This window comes from Cydia splendana, chromosome 9 (assembly GCF_910591565.1).
Source record: "Cydia splendana chromosome 9, ilCydSple1.2, whole genome shotgun sequence".
Classification (NCBI taxonomy): domain Eukaryota; kingdom Metazoa; phylum Arthropoda; class Insecta; order Lepidoptera; family Tortricidae; genus Cydia; species Cydia splendana.
The window spans coordinates 9,820,356-9,837,626 of record NC_085968.1 but is presented as its reverse complement, the minus strand read 5'-3'; the positions used below and the strand labels follow the sequence as shown (position 1 = coordinate 9,837,626).

Genomic DNA, 17,271 nt, shown 5'->3' with positions numbered 1-17,271 from the left:
TTGTACGTAATATTGACAAACGACAATGTCTGATAAAGCCATAAATATTAACAAATTACGGCCCGCGTCAACTTCGACAACTACTATGTGGCCCTTGCTAAAAGGTTGCCGACCGCTGCTGTAAAGCGTCGAAATACATTTCTGATTTGAAATATTCCTGTGAACACGTGTCGATACCTAACTGTCAATCTTCGTCTGTCAATTTTGTGAGCTGTAACCGTCACCTGTTGAAATGTGGCGTTTTCCCCGTGGGGTCGATTACGTGCATTCGTGTTTTAAATCGGGGACTTTCTCCTGTTTACACGTCCGCGCGGGGCGTCGTGGCGAAGTGAAATATGCCATGGGACACGCGTGATGCTAGGGTTGCCAACTACGTGATTATTTTTATAGATTCAACATAAAGTGACTTTATTTACATGTAAACATTTAAATGCGCAAAAATGAAAATACTTATCGATATTCGAAATCGAAAACATTGGAAATTATTGTTTTCGTGACAAAAACGTTAACCTTTTTGTGCCAACCCTATGCTAGCAGACAGACACCAGACGGTATCTGAACCAGCAGCGGGTAACAGCGTGCGAAAGGGCCATTTGTCATCGAGCATTTTAGTAGTCAACGCCACGCCACTACAGATAACATAATTCTACAAATTTATACGAAGATAAAATATGAATAATTATAGGCACGAATCGGGAAAACACGAAATATGAAATACTGCGGATGTGTTTTAGTGGTGTTTTATTTGTAAGCTACCGTATTTTGAATAAATAACACAACTACAATAAAGTAACACAGCACTAGTAAAATTATACAACCCAAATTATGTATGTATATGAAATTGCTCCAAAATAAACATGGCTGGCAAAAAAATTACGAGTAGATACGATAGTATAGAACCACTATAAAACAATGGAGCTTTCCCCGTCGAAAAGTATGCAAAACGTTTTCAAAGGCAGCCCTCATAAAATGATAAGTTCGAGTGACAACCCTAGTTTAGCAGACAGGGCCCAGACGGCCCTTGAACTAGCAGTAACCGCGTGAAAGGGCCGTTCGCGATGCGTGCCCCGAGATCGCGATCTACACCGGGTTAAGGCACTCACGTACATGATTTGCTTCACTTTGTTCGAGATTGATAACTATTACAGGATCGGAATGGCATTGTAAAGGATGAGGCACGCTAGACCGGGCCGTGGCCGGCTGATCGGTAATCACTGGGTGCTTTCCTTAGAAAACGACGTTCCGGAAGCTCCGGCCCGGTCTAGCGTGAGTCCAACTTTAATATAGTAAAAAAATGTGACGAAACCCTCCAGTGGCCGAGGCCCGAGTGAAGTGGGTGGAGTGGCGGAGACGGGTGGTGTCAAAATCCCTACTAATAGGTATTATCAATGATAAATGCGAAAGTAATAAACTGCTGCACTGATTTAGATAAAATTTGGTATGGAGATATCTACATATCTCATAGTTTTTGTCATTCATCATCATCATTCCACGCAGACGAAGTTGCGGGCAAAAGCTAGTATTTAATAAAATAGTTCGATTGGTCCCTACATAGTCGGTTATTTTCAAATTTATAATGTTGGTAGACTTGGTAGGGATAAGCACACACCTTCATTCTAATCACGAAAGTAAAAAAATATCATTAAAATCCGGTGTTCTTGCATTTTAAGAATATCTTTAATGGAATTTCCCCATTGTCCTTGCCGTTTTAATTCCGCTTTTTCATTATCTAGTTGATTGGATTTCTTGTAAGTTTGCTTTCTTGAAATTTCTACGGAAGAGCTCGTTACTTTGTTAGGAGGAATTCCTGATTTCCGAAGTTAATTTGGTCACAAGAGCAGTTTCTGGAAGTCTTAAAAAATACACGTATAATGTACCTATCTATTGACTGACCTAGAAAAAATTGTGCCAATTTAACCTTTTTTAACGGGACCCTATCACCAGGCTGTATCTCATGAACCGTGATATGTTACAGTTGAAATTTTCACAGATGATGTATTTCTGTTGCAGCTATAATAACAAATACTAAAAAGTACGGAACCCTCGGTGGGCGAGTCCGACTACTGGGATAATATTATTTTTAATTTAAAACAGGAAACGGTGATAATAATAAGAAATCCGTTTAAGCACCGTACAAATGTTTTGTTGTTCAGAGTACAGCTTTCCTTTGCCGTGGTAAAGCCCTCGTAAGCCGCCGATCTCCGTATACCTCGAAAGTAAAAGCTTCTCTAAAGCTTTAAGAAACAATATTGGAGAAACTTTGAAAGTTTCATGTACCTAACACACAGTTGTTTTGATAATTTGTAATACACATACAATAGGGGTCATCCATTAATTACATCACACGTTTAGGGGGAGGGAGGGGGTCAAGAAAATGTGACTTGTTGTGACAAGGGGGGAGTCATAAACTTTGTGACGTCACTTTAACTTAGTAACCGCAAATGTATTGAAATTATTTTTTAATTTTATTTCTTAATCAGTTTTGGGTTATAAAATTACTAATATTTCTTTTGTCTAAAATATTTTGATAAAATATTAAATAAATATTTGCCGATTTCGTTGAAGAAATGTGACGTCACACCAGGGGGGAGGGGTTTGCCAAATGTGACCAAGTGTAACAAGGAGGGGGGAGGGGTAAAAAAACCTAGAAATTCGTGTGACGTAATTAATGGATGACCCCTAACATGATAACTCTACTTACTACTTCTACTATGAAAATTCTAGCATTTCAATGAATTTCTCAATCTTTGTATTTTATCATAAACTTAATGTAAAACTAAAATTTACTTAATAAATAAGTTACTTTCCTACCAGTCAGATCAGCTTCTTTTTAATTAAGAACTGTCAAAACAATATGCTAATATGGAATTTATATGAAATCGAGTATAGTGACGTACTTTTTATATTTCTATCCGCTTTATTAAATAGAAATTGTGTTTAAATATAACTGCTATCTATGTTTTTCTAATAATTATCTGGTGCTTTATTTCGTGCACGGTGTGAAATAAATTATTTTAAGTGGAGGAAACTCTCATAAAAATGAACACCCAACTCCGATTCAAAAACAATATCCTTTCCTAAATCGTTCATGAAGTTATTAAGGCAATCGAACGTAATCCGTGACGGGTAGTAAACATCCCTGACCTACCGCTACCCGGCTTGCCCGGGTGCTGGCCGCTCGGGTCGCCCGGTTCAACGACCTCTCACGCCAGCACTTTTCTCGAGATCGCCCGGTTTTCCGGTTTAGGTTTTTCCTCCACATTCTGATTGGGATGTTCGATTGTCATTGCTCTTTTCCGGTTTTATTTCTGGATGCTTGATTGGGGAGGCTGATTTTTGTCACTTTCAGCGAATGGTGTATTTTTATCCGCAAGCATACTGTTTCGTATTTAATTGTTACACCTTTATACAAACTTTGTCTGACTTCTTTTTTCACGTGTAATGTTTGTGTTATTCTAGTTATTTGATATTTTCAACGATTTTAAAACCTTGTTTAATTTACATACGTAATAACTATTGAAAAGAGGTACCGGCAGCACCGATTACATCCAGCCTTGCTTATCGTTATCTTATTTACCCTTTATACCCGTTTTGTTGCTTACGCACTACGCAATATAAATAATATTCATCATATATAATTTTGCTACGATTTTTGTAGTCGATTTTAAGTTTAGTTATTAATTCTAGGAAAGGGTGTAGTGTCAAGTGTTTGTTGTTTGAAGTCGAGTCATAAAGTCTTAAATTTACTCCATTTGGTGTGCCTAATAGTATTCTAAATTACAATTAAGTGTTGAACTGCGTCTGCAATAACACTAATTCGTGTTTAATTATTGGTTCCAGGTCTTGCAAGACATCAAGGTAAATATGGTCTGTTCTCTTCTTGCCTCTTCTCTGCTTTTCTATGTCTCTTCTTTTGCGTTCTTGCACATTCTCCTATTTATTTCGTTTTTTTTAATTCGTTCTTTTAAATTTTTCAATCGAAACATTTTACTTTTGTCTTTATAGTTTTGTTTTTCTTGCCTTTACTGTAAAGTGGTGTGTTCCTGTGCAAGGTAAGTACCTACGTAAGTAGTTTATGTTAAGCTGATTATTTATTACATCTGTAATTTTAATTAGAATTGTTCTACTTTGTTAAATACTTAGTAGCGTCTTTAACGTGAGTGTAAATGACGTACATATTTATTAGGACATAACTCAGTTTACGATTGACTAGTTTCATGTTTAGGTATATAATTATAGTAATGGGAATGAGGATTTTAAGGGCCTCCTAGCCTAGCCGGTAGTGACCCTGTGCCTACGAAGCTGGAGGTCCCAGGATCGAATACCGCGCTAAGTGTATATTAGTGTGTTTACCACAGATAGGTATTTGTTCCTGAGTCATGGATGTTTTCTATGTATTATCGTCTAGTACCCATCACACAAAGCGTTATTGAGCTTACTGTGAGACTAGGTCCGTTTGTGTAAGATCTGTAACATTTATTTATTGATTTAATGCCATACTTTACACCAATAATGAAAAAAGGCGAAAAAGTTAAGTTGGTTAATGTTTTAAAGGAAACTATAGGGTTACCACTTTATAGGTATCTAATATAACTTTAAATTATATCACTGATTTCTAGAGATTTCAATTCAAATAATAATACAAAAAGTGTGTTAGTACATAGTATCTATTCTATGTTCTTACGTCCGCGAAGGTTCGATACGTAGGGCGGGGGCGCGGTCGATGAGGCAACGACCCCGCCCAAACCACCCCCACTTATTTATTTATTAAATTCCCTATTGTTTCCTATTAATTATTTGTCTGGAAACTTTAATAGCGCTATAAAGGAAGGTTGCGAGATTAAATTCGGCTTTTTTCGTTGTTCACCAAAAAATTGCTTATTCGAATTTTGCGCAGTGAGTGGGAAGAATACATTGTGTTGTTTATCGCGTTTGCTGAGTAAGAATTGAAAATACAGAGGGCTTAGATATGAAATCCTAAATATTATGTTTAATGGTGTAGTAATGTATAACACTAGACCCTGGGTGTCAAGTTTAGTTAGACTTATGTTAGCACGAAATCCTAAGTATGCAGTGCGAATTCGAAAAAAAGTTTCGTAAAGTGACATCTCCAATTGTTCAAAACCCCTAAATCTTTAAAAATAATCTAAATGGTTGACGGTAGACAATGCCATTAGGCATTAAGTCCGCCATTTGTATATATATAGCTCATATCACGTAATAAATATAAATAATGTAATTATGAGGTAGATACGTATCTACTTATCTACTACTTATTTTAATAATGTCTGTACGGCATGTGGACAATGTTGTTGTACCTAATACACAAAATATATAAAAAATCTTCTGCCTGATAGTCTCCATGACCTGAAAATTCTGAAATTCATACATATATAGGTAGGTACATCCCCTAAAAGGCAGCTCCTGAATTTTAGTGCCTACTTTAATCTGCTACTTCTCTGATTGAATTGGACCGACTCACGCTGTTATGAAAGGAGAATAGCCGATTGTGGATATAGTCCCGATAAAAATAGGTAGGTACATTGAATAACTATTACCTATGTCTATAAGCCATTATGCGTTTAAAGTGTATTTTGAATAAACATACGTATTCAAATCAGAGCTTTCTGAAAACTATTAGACAACACCTAATAACAAACAGTTTAACTACAAAATGTGGTCCGTTATTCCACCACAAATAGGTAGTAATAAACCTAATATCGGAAATCAAACTTCAACATAGCAACATAAGTATTATACTCCAAAATCCATAAGTCGAGGATATAAGGTCGAATTTAACTATGGTTTCAAGTTCTTCCCTCCTTTTCCAGCTTATGTTTCCTCGCTCACACAACAATCGCCAACGGAGATTCTATTTACAAAACATTCGAGGCGACGTTGCCACATTGCGCGGGAGTGCATGACGTCACACATGCCGTCCCTCTTTACACCTCTCTGTCTTGACAGAGGTCGTTTTCCAGACTTCGTTTAATGAAGGACAACATACGAAGATGTGTTTCAAATGTAAATTAGTTCAAGTTTGGAATTGGTTTGTGTCAAATTTTATTACAAGTTTTGGTTTCGACCTAGATTTTAGAGATGATTTCAAGCAAATGTCACAATGGTTTGTTGAAAGTTAAATCGAGAAAAATGTAGATTTTGCATCTCCAAAAATCATTTGAAAGATCACGGTTTCATATTAATTATATCATTATTTTCGGCTGTAACTGCTTATGTAACAATAATTAGTGCTTGAGCTGAACTTTGCCCTCTTTCCACTAAACTCTCCGGAACCTTCCTCATTTACATACTACCTATAACCTTTCCATTTTCTTCTTTTCATATTTAATATTTATGCAGCGAATTAAGCCGAATATCATAGCATGGACGACTGACATTGCTTGCAAAAATAACACCCTTTGCAACCTTTAGGTTGCATTTTTTCACAACAGTTCATGTTTAGAAAAGTCTTTGTGGCTCACAATCAGGTCGTCTGTCATAATTCATCTAAATGACGTCACGATGTTTGGACTCCACGGCGGATGTTTGAGAAATATCCCGGCGAATTATTAGCAACTGTTGCCGCAATGGCTGTTATTTAATAAACATTTAGTTCTATTGTCATTGTATAACATAACATAACAATATACTGTAAGAAAGTGGCCTAGAATAGTCTAAGCGAGTTGTGTCTATGGCACTGGCATTTCTTTATAGTTGTGCATAACTTATTAAACATACTTCTTTGATAAATCATTCGCAAGGCAGAGTAACGTAGGTCAGGTTAGAGGTACAACCACCATGGGAATCCTTTTTCTAATTGATTAAGAAAAATTCGAAAGGAAATACTTGACTGACTTTAATAGACCAGGAAGGTTTTAATGTAAATACTAGCGACCCGCCCAGCTTCGCACGGGTTAACAAATTATACACTTAAACCTTCCTCAAGAATCACTCTATTGATAGGTGAAAACCGCATGAAAATCCGTTCAGTAGTTTTTGAGTTTATCGAGAACAATCACACAACAAACAGACGCGGCGGGGGACTTTGTTTTATAAGTTGTAGTGATCTTGGAAATCTTGTGTAATCTTAAAGTAAGTGAAATAATTATTAGATATCAAAACCGTAACCATCAAAATAAGAAATATACGAGTACAGATCGAGAAATTACCGGTTTTGATATCTAATAATTATTTCACTTACTTTAAGATTACACAAGATTTCCAAGATCACTACAACTTATAAAACAAAGTCCCCCGCCGCGTCTGTCTGTTGTGTGATTGTTCTCGATAAACTCAAAAACTACTGAACGGATTTTCATGCGGTTTTCACCTATCATATAAGGTTTAAGTGTATAATTTGTTAACCCGTGCGAAGCTGGGCGGGTAGCTAGTATTTACAGTAAAACCTTCCTGGTCTATTAAAGTCAGTCAAGTATTTCCTTTCGAATTGTTCTTAATCAATTAGAAAAAGGATTCCCATGGTGGTTGTACCTCTAACCTGACCTACGTTACTCTGCCTTACGAATGATTTATCAAAGAAGTATGTTTAATAAGTCATGCACAACTATAAAGAAATGCCAGTGCCATAGACACAACATCATCATCATCATCATCTACATAGGTAGAGATGTTTAGTTCCATCTTCGTCAACCACATAAGTTTGTAGCGCTGTTTGTTGCGGAAGCAATCAATTCAAATAGATCAAACTAGGAAGGCAAAGGTCCCCAGTTATTCGACCACAATGGACGGCCTTCGCCTCACTCGATCTACCTAATTGGCCTATACTATGGCATCTTGAGTCTATGGTCAACTTTGATTTGATCGTTAAAGCCTAGGAACTTTTCATTTTGCTAGTCAATTCCTAGACTGTAACTTAAGACATGAAATTGTATACCCGTAACTACTCCTTTAACTAGCAAACTGAGCTTGCACGTTTCAAAATCTTATACATGATTTGAATTCAAACTCAGCTAAATAAGATGGATGAGTTAGGTACCTATATAAACTTACAATGAAAATACATTGATTTTGTAAATATAAATTTTCTCACGCAAATGTTATTAAATAGATACCAACTGCGCAGAACTAACTAAATATATATAAAAACGAATCAATACAGTCATTTAGCCTTGGAAAAAAGCATAATATATTTGGCTCTTGTCATTATAAAAAACAAAATTGAACAATAAATTGTCCGCTCGCTATTCGAAGCTGACATTTCCGATCGTGCGTCAGAGTAAATAGTGACTTTTCCCCTTGAGTTATGGGTCGAAATGGATTGCAAGATTCCCTGTGTCAGTTAAATTGACAGCAATTTATCTTGTATTCAAGATATTTTTTCTATTAGGGTTACAGAAGGTAACGTTCAATGTAATGTTAGTCATTAGGAGTCGCGGGTTAAATCAAGTTTAGACTGTTACGGGCTTTTAAAAGGACATTATGTATTTACGATGACATTTACTGCGTTGCGGTCGTCGTGTAAGTCGTTGACTTTTTAATAGTTTAATATTCAAGTAAAACTCGACGCGAACTTTTGTACGGAGTCTTTAAATTCTCGATGCTCTATCTGGTTCTACATGATGGTTGATGTTTTCAGACAATTTGAAAATGTTATTAATCCATGTTGTCACAAAAGCTTGCATCCTTATATCACTAGGAGCGCCTCCCGCCACGTCCCGGAATAGCCTCCGATCCACGCAACGCACGTGCGCATATAGGTAAAAAATGAAGGAGCTCTCCTACATTTGGGTATCAATATATTCGAATATCAGCTTGTGTATGTGTACATGTTGGTATCTCGGTATTTTTTGAGCTTATGTGAAGTCCTGTTGCTCATCTGAAGAAAGAACTTCCAAGTGGGTAGCAATTGCTTTAAGTACCATTATTTTCATTTCAAGTTATAATGGCTCTAATTTTATACGTAGAATATACATTGTAACTTTAAACTATACGATAAAAATAAAAACATGGAACAAAATTCTGCTGAAAATATTGAACTACAACATGAATGCAAATTATTGCACAAAGTGATAAATATTTGCGATATTTAAAATCACTTTTTTGGAACAACGAGGCAACGGCTGAACAATATTTTCATAATGATTGTTCAGCGTTCGTGCTTTTCCCTTAAAATATGAACGATATTTTTATTTACGTAGCCTTTACAGCCCGTTTTATTGAGACCTATTTTATTGCCGATCTCTGAGACGGACTGGATTTTTGCTATATTTGAAAAAAAAAAGATATCTTTCATGTCAAGGTGGCATTTCTTGGCACCACTGCAAAAGATCGTCTTTCGACCGCATAGAAGTTGCAAATGTAAAAAGAAAACCTGCCCATGCCGAAAATAAAACACGTGCTACATATTACCTACCTACAGCAATTGCCGCAATAAATCTGCTACCCAAAGAATGCCTGGAAGAGATCACTCTCTAAGGATAATTATAATACTGTTTAGGGTTCCGTACCCAAAGGATAAAAACGGGACCCTATTACTAAGACTCCACTGTCCGTCTGTCTGCCACCAGGCTGTATCTCATGAACCGTGACAGTTGAAATTTTCACAGATGATGTATTTCTGTTAGATAGATAGATAAAGATAAAATGTTTATTTGCAAGAATGTAGGTACATATTTACAAGATGTCAGGGTGATAATTCTGGTCTCCATTTACATTCAGCCATTTATTGGCGTGCAAAATTCTGTCGCATTTTATACATATAGTAAAAATGTCAACATATTACAAACTAATTGACAATACAACCCTATCTTATACAAAAATAAATACATCAAATTTAATCTCAATTATATGTCAAAACACCAAATTTCAATTAATATAACCTTATCATAATACAAAAATCATACAAAATAGAAAATATATCATATTACAATTTATATGTCAAGTTACCAAATTTCAATTAATACATAATAGTCACAAACAAATATAAATTAAATGTAATAAAATATCAATCTAATAGGAATTCTTTTACACTATAAAAACACTTATTAATTAACCACTTAGTAAGTTCTTTCTTAAAGATTATTTCTGGTAATTCTTTGAATTTGTCTGGTAACTTGTTATAAATTTTTATGCACATGCAGTAAGATTTTTTTCTGTAGATGTCTGTCTTCTGTAGAGGAATGTAAAGTGCGTGTTCGTGTCTCACTTGTCGTTTAAATACTTCTGAGCTTTTTTTGAACATGTGTGGGTTTGTCTTGACAAAAAGGCAGGCCTCTTTTATGTACATCGATGGCAGAGGTAAAATTTCCATTTCCTTGAATAGTGGTCTACAACTTTCTAAGAACCATGCTCCACAAATAGCACGTATACATTTCTTTTGTAGTCGGAAGGCTCTAGTTATGTCGGCTGAGTTTCCCCATATCAGTAGGCCAAATGATAAAACCGAAGCTACATAGCCATGATATGCATTCAGCGCTGTTTCTATTGATGCAATCTGTCGTAGTCGTTTCAGTGCGTATACGAAGCGGTCGAGTTTGTTACACAAATAATCAATATGATGTGTCCATTTACAGTTTTCGTCGATGATTATACCTAAAAACTTTGTTGTCTCTACTTGTTCCAGTTTTCTGTCTTTATATTGTAGTTTTATCGGCAAATGATTGGTCCGGTAATTGTGAAATTGCATGAAATTAGTTTTTGATATATTAATCTTCAAATTGTTATCATTTAGCCATGTTATTATATCATTTATAGCCCTATTTATATCTTCCTCGAACGTTTCGGGATCTTCACACTTGACAAGCAGGGTAGTGTCATCTGCGTATAAGATGCAGTCATGTTTCGTAGAATTAGGGAGATCATTGATGTACATTAAGAATAGTAATGGCCCCAATATGCTCCCTTGAGGAACCCCTGCCATTATAGGTTTCAGTTGTGATCTACTCGTTACTCTACTTCCGTTTTCAAGTTTTGTGATTTCTACACTCTGGTTGCGATCCCTAAGATAACTGCCCAGCCATTCTTTACATTTACCTCTCATCCCGTATTTTTCTAGTTTGGTAAGCAAAATGTCGTGATTAACAAAGTCGAAGGCTTTTGTCATATCCAAAAATATACCCACGATAGGAATTTTATTGTTCAAGCTTTCCGTTATTATTTTTAGCAAGTGAAAGCATGCCATTGATGTTGAACAGTTTTTTCGAAAACCGAACTGCTCTGGCGTTAGAAGATGATGTCTTGTGACAAAATTTAGTAGCCGGTTGTACATTGCACGTTCAAATATTTTGGCGATAATTGGTATTAAAGTAACTGGTCTATAATTGCTCAACTCAGTTTTATCGCCTTTCTTGAATAGAGGCTTGACTACCGATAGTTTGAGTGCATTTGGAAATCGTCCCTGTTCAAAAGAAAGATTCAAAATGTAGCTTAGAGGTTCACATATAAATGCAGCACATCTTTTAATTAAATATGTATTTAGTTCATCATATCCTGTAGATGAGGTATTACGCAGGTTTCTTATAATTTTCAATATTTCGTTTCCATCCGTGGGTTGAATAAAAATAGTTTCATTATTAGTGTTCTTAATGTTTTTGACACTTTTGATTAATTTATGTCTTATATCTTCTGAAGGCTCTGACGTCACTAACTTCACAAAATAATCATTAAATGTTTCAGCAATATCCATGCTGTTATTATATGTCACCTCATTTTCTATTATTTTATCCACGCAGGGACCGTCTAATCTTGCACTTACATTGTTTTGTATTATTTTCCAAACTGCTTTACATTTGTTCTTATTATTTGATATATATTTATGGTTTTGTATCTGTTGAGATTTAATTATACATTGCTTAAGTATTTTATTGTACAATCGGTATTGTTTCTTATGAGCCTCTGTTGTTGCCGCTGTAACAACACATACTAAGAAGATCGGAACCCTCGGTGGGCGAATCCGACTCGCACTTGTCCGTTTTTTGTATTACTGAGGTGTCCATAGTGCAATACATAATGCCTTAGTATTCTTTTGAACGGCGTTAGATTTACAAATTAGACTTAAATTCGATGCTGGAACTAGGCTTTCCGTTATACCACATTGTTATTATCTTGCGTGTTATTCAGGCAGTAAATCTTGTAACACAGATGATAAAACTTGTAAACCATGGGCCACATTAACCTCCTCGGTTATTTTATCGCGTCCTATTTCTGCGTGATTAATTGTGGCGCCCTGCCCGATAACAACAATCTAATGAGGCCTCAATTTCTTTACCTGGTTAATTTATTTTTAACCCGGGGAAATGAATACATGCATAGTTGATGGCTATAATTGTGAATAAATGTTTTTTTAATTAACGGTCTCATGTAGTTTGTACGTTAATCGTATTATAATACGAGTACATGGCATGAATAAGAAAAATATGGGAAAATAGGTCACAGCCTAAAGAAAATTTGTATCAAGGTACTAATAGGTACATGTATAAACTGCTATGATATTCTGATAATGCACTGGATTGCACTCTGCACATCATCATACGAGACTAACCTTTATCTATATATTTTTTTTTATCTAAAATTGTGTCAAATAACAGGAGATGTGTTGTGTCCAACTTGTACAAGTAAACGCTTGACAATGAAGAGTAGGAAGTTAGTATGAAAGACGCCCTGGCCTGTTGTCACAAAGTATGTCCTAAAGACTCCTAAACCTCAATCTCTTCCTGTGAGTTTTTGCTCATTTAAAAATGTTTGAAAAGCGCACAAATAAGTCGGTCCTTATTTTCATCATCGCTGTGAAATAAGTTTATATGGAGCTCTAAATTTAACTTGCCTATTTGGAATTTTTTTATATTTTTCATGAGGAGTCTGTTTTATTGGATCAGCAATTTGGCCCTAAGTTAAAACTATACAGATTGTTTTAGACAGCCAATGAAATAATTTCAAATCCAGGAACGAATGAATTTTGCGAATAGCTGTTGTTATTGTTGGTGGCCCATAAATAATGTGGAATGTTAGCTCCTGTCAGAATTATCGCCGTTAAATGTTTTAATAGCAGTTCTGGCTTGTTTGGAAAACGAAATTAACGCTTTTGAGACAGAAGAATTAAATTTTAGTATTATTGTTGTTTATGGCTAAAAATAATGTTGCCTACGAAAAAATATACCTACATTTTGTTCATCGCCAGAATTATCGCGACACGAAATAGACCGTAATTATGGCAAGCAATAATTATAAATGAAAGAAAGCCTTTCGATAGCAATTAAATAAAGTGACGAATATAACGAAAAACCATACATCGAAATCCTTCAATCCGTTCAGGATACATTGCACACCAAATGCAAAAGCCTTCTTAAGGAGCTTTGACGTCAACCAATTTGATATTAAACTAATAATTCATAAGCAAAGCTAGTGTCAAATATAGCAAAGTTAACCGCAAACTAAACTACAAGTGAGTACATACATTTCACGTTCGCGTTCCACAAATTTCGGTAATTTACGATTTGACGTTGAGCCAGAAAGATCAAAGATACTGTGGCCTTGGCCCGGGTGGACTACAGACCGAATGTCGATTACGTGTTGATAGAGATTAGCTATTGCTATGCATTGTCACTGATATACTTGAGACTGATGGAAAACAATAAATTAATTTGATTTTATTCAGACATTTCATTTTATTGCCAGATTGGCTTGAGCCTGAAATATATACTTCCGACGAAAAACAAGCAATCGCATTTCCAATTCAAATTAGGTTAAACTTTGGGCTGACAAATAAATCTGTAAACGGTTTTACTTGCCTTTAACCCGGCTTATAAGTATTTTAGCTAGACATATTTGCTGTACTCGGTATACTCTTTGTCATTTTTCATAATCTCTGTTGCCTAGTAAGCGGTGATAAATTGACTCACTTAAATTTTTCGTGTATTCTCATGACAGCGACTGTTCGTGATTCATACCATCGCACGCCACATCGACAGCTTCTTCAACACAGCCAGGATGCGCTTGACATGTTTGAATATAAGGATTGCCAGAAACGGTAGAAACTAAATCCGTATCAGTCAGTATCTGATTTTTTTTTATAAAAGTTAAGATTATTCCCCTTTCCTGTGTACAATTGTAGATCATGATATAAATGTACTACAACGCCCAATTTTCTTGCTGGACCCACCCTTTAATGCTCAAAAAAAAATTTCAAATGTTTTCTGCTTTTAAGCACATAAATGAGTTCTTAGGGGTAATATAAAGTACAGAAAAATAATAAAAAAAATATTTTGTATATGATCTTCTAGAAAACATATGTTAAGAATACTCAACATTGCCCAACTTTCACAATATCACCATTGGCAACCAATGTTGAGTACTCTCAACATTGCGCATGATTTAGAGATAATGAAGAAATAAAAAAATTATAGTTTTTAATAAAAAGTTTCTATTGAGCGTCATGAAAAGAGTAGAAACCATTTGTTTTTGCTACTAGGCGAGACATAATATCAATTTTGAATATGTTCGTATATCCTATTTTGCAATACGTTCAAGGTGTACACTGATTTTATATACTGAACTACAAGATGTGGAGGTCTTGGAACTTGAAGCTTCTAAAAAAAACAGGGCCCAGCCCTGTTTTTAGGTTTCCATACCCAAAGGGTAAAAACGGAACCCTATTACTAAGACTCCACCACAGTCTGTCACCAGGCTGTATCTCATGAAAGTCATGAACCGTGGTAGCTATAGCTACACAGTTGAAAATTTCGCAGATGATGTATTTCTGTTGCCGCTGTAACAACAAATACTAAAAAGTACGGAACCCTCGGTGGGCGAGTCCGCCTCGCACTTTTCTAGTTTCTTTTTAGCAGCTCCATTGCTAGTTGTGTTGTAGTCTTAATTTATTCAGTAGCATAGTCTTGTCAGTAGCTCCTACTTGTCGCCGATACAACAACCAGACATTATTTAGGTACTTTTATCTATAAAATCTGGATCTCCAAAGAAGTTCGTAAAGCTCATTCGCCAATTCCACGATGGTATGAAAGCGCAGGTTCAACATGAAAACGAACCCTCTGAGGAGATCCAGGTTACAAGCGGAGTGAAGCAGGGATGTGTCATGGCACCCACACTATTTGCCATATACATGCTTCTCAGTGGAGACAACTAAATGTGAGGGGCCTGAGAAAGGTGTCTTAAAGGTTCAGGGCGAAGTCTAAAGTGCGACGAGTCTCCATATTAGAGATACTCTACGCTGACGACGTATGCCTTATGTCTGGCAGTATGGCGCATCTCCAAAGCTACGTTGATGCATTAAACCGCTCTTGCCAACAATTCGGGCTGGTAATAAGTATTTCTAAGACACAAATCCTCAACAACCACCCTGTGGAGTTGAATCTGATTCAAAACCACTGAATCTAGATGGGACCACTAGATGAAGTCTTATTTTAAATATCTTGGGATCCCTATACGACATGAAAACACCCTGGCTTCAGAAATACCATCTCGCATCGCCAAAGCCGCTCCCATGATATCAAGTTTGAGACTAAGATAAGCATAAGGCCGTAATAATCCCAGTCCTATATGGCGCAGAGACACGATACCTGTACAAGTCAGATATCAAAAGACTAGACACGCACCACCTAAGATGTCTAATGTTTAGGTACTCAGAATTAAATGGCAGGACCGTATTCCAAACTCTGAGGTTCTGCGTCGTTCCGGGATGTACGGCATGGAGGCACTATTGATGCAGCGTCAGCTCAGGTGGTGTGGGCATGTTCTTCGGATGGACGATCGCCGCCTGCCTAAAGCTATATTCTACTCAGAATTAGCAGAGGGCAAGCGGAAGCACGGCGGACATGCTCAAGCGTCACCTAAACGTGTGTGATATCGATCCTGCACGTTGGGATGGGAAGAGCTCGCTGCAAAACGGTCATCTTGGCGGTCCACCATCTTTGAATTCATCAAGTCGTGGATGTTGCATCGTCCCTTATATTAACCTTATCTTCGCACTGTTAAAATTACTTAACAGCCTAACAAGAATGTACTTTATTCATAGCGTCGCAGTGTTAAGAATGCTCAACATGCGTTACACTAAGTATATTTCTACGAATCTCGCAATGTTGAGCATTCTCAACACGCATAATGGTAACCCAGTCCTGTGTTAGTTAGGCTTCTATTGTGTTATAAAAACATAAAAACACAAAGCACACACCCTCAAGAACACATTGTAATAGTATTTCAATCGACATTATAGGTATAAATATTTTTTAATATTTTTTAATTAACTTGCGTCCTGAGGTCAATTGCTGTCGTGGCACCATTTTGCCATTAACTGACAAAATACGTGCGCCTGGGCAATAATCTCACTCGTCGAAGATGCGTTAGGTTTTAAACTATCATTTTATTAAAAAAAGTACTGAGTTTAAGTGAAAATTACGTTGCAATGTTTTTTTTATTCTAATGTTAAGCATACTTAACGTTGCGAATTAAAGGGTTATATAGGCATGTTCATTCAAACCTTCTACTAACTACTTATTAAAATGTATATACTTACTTAATGAAAGCTTTAGAAAAATGTACCCCCGTTTCTCGGAGCGTTTTTCACCCATTTTCATCACCATTTTGCCATGATACCGAGTTAAACTACAAGAATACTCATCTAGTGTAAAAATACTCGTAGTATTTCTACACTATATGACGCAAATCATGCGTACGCGACGTCATAGTTACGTGACTTCTTATCAGTGAATTTTTTATGATCCTCGCATCGTTTCGTACGGTAATTGTTGATTTAGAAAATAATAGATAAAACTCGTACGTAAACTTATTAAAACGGAAGGAACCTACGGAAAAATGGATCACAAGTAGGTACCTAATGATCTCGGTTAAAGTACCTAAGTAAGCATGGGTAAATGTATATTTTAATACCACAACAGTGGTAGCGGACGCTTGGATCTTCAGCGGTATCAGTAATAGTACATTGTAGGAGAGGACGGAAAACCGCTAAAAGATGGACGAGTCGTTTGAGGGCCGACACGTTAGTGGAGGCTCTCTAATAATACGAGTCCATCTTTAGCGTTTCCGGCCGAGGCATTACATAGTGCTTTTCACGACTACTGCGAGGAAATAAGAAAACATTTGCATAACTATAAGTACTATCCCGCGATTTCTCTGGTAGCAAATTACTAGCCACTGCCTGTGCTGTCTCTTGAATTTCGGTAGGCGTCAGCGTAAGAATATCATTTTCTTCACTAACTAATTTTTATAGTGAGCGTTGATAAGTGTTTCTTGTATTTTTTAATCAAACACAATTTACACTATCCAATTCAGTAAGTATTGTCA

At 36.3% G+C, this 17,271-nt stretch overlaps 2 protein-coding genes across 6 annotated transcripts in view; both read left to right on the top strand.

Annotated features, from left to right (window-relative positions):
- LOC134793514 (methylcytosine dioxygenase TET) overlaps window positions 1-17,271 on the top strand; it is a 149,224-nt gene that overhangs the window by 108,634 nt on the left and 23,319 nt on the right. For 3 of the 5 annotated variants that reach the window (XM_063765094.1, XM_063765092.1, XM_063765096.1), the window contains one exon: window positions 3,841-3,867. In XM_063765094.1, the coding sequence (XP_063621164.1) occupies window positions 3,841-3,867 (27 nt within the window). The remainder of the gene's footprint in view (window positions 1-3,840; window positions 3,868-17,271) is intronic. The other 2 variants (XM_063765095.1, XM_063765093.1) reach the window with 1 other exon arrangement.
- Window positions 1-17,271, top strand: part of LOC134793521 (pre-rRNA-processing protein TSR1 homolog) — a 561,986-nt gene that overhangs the window by 544,614 nt on the left and 101 nt on the right. The window lies entirely within an intron of this gene.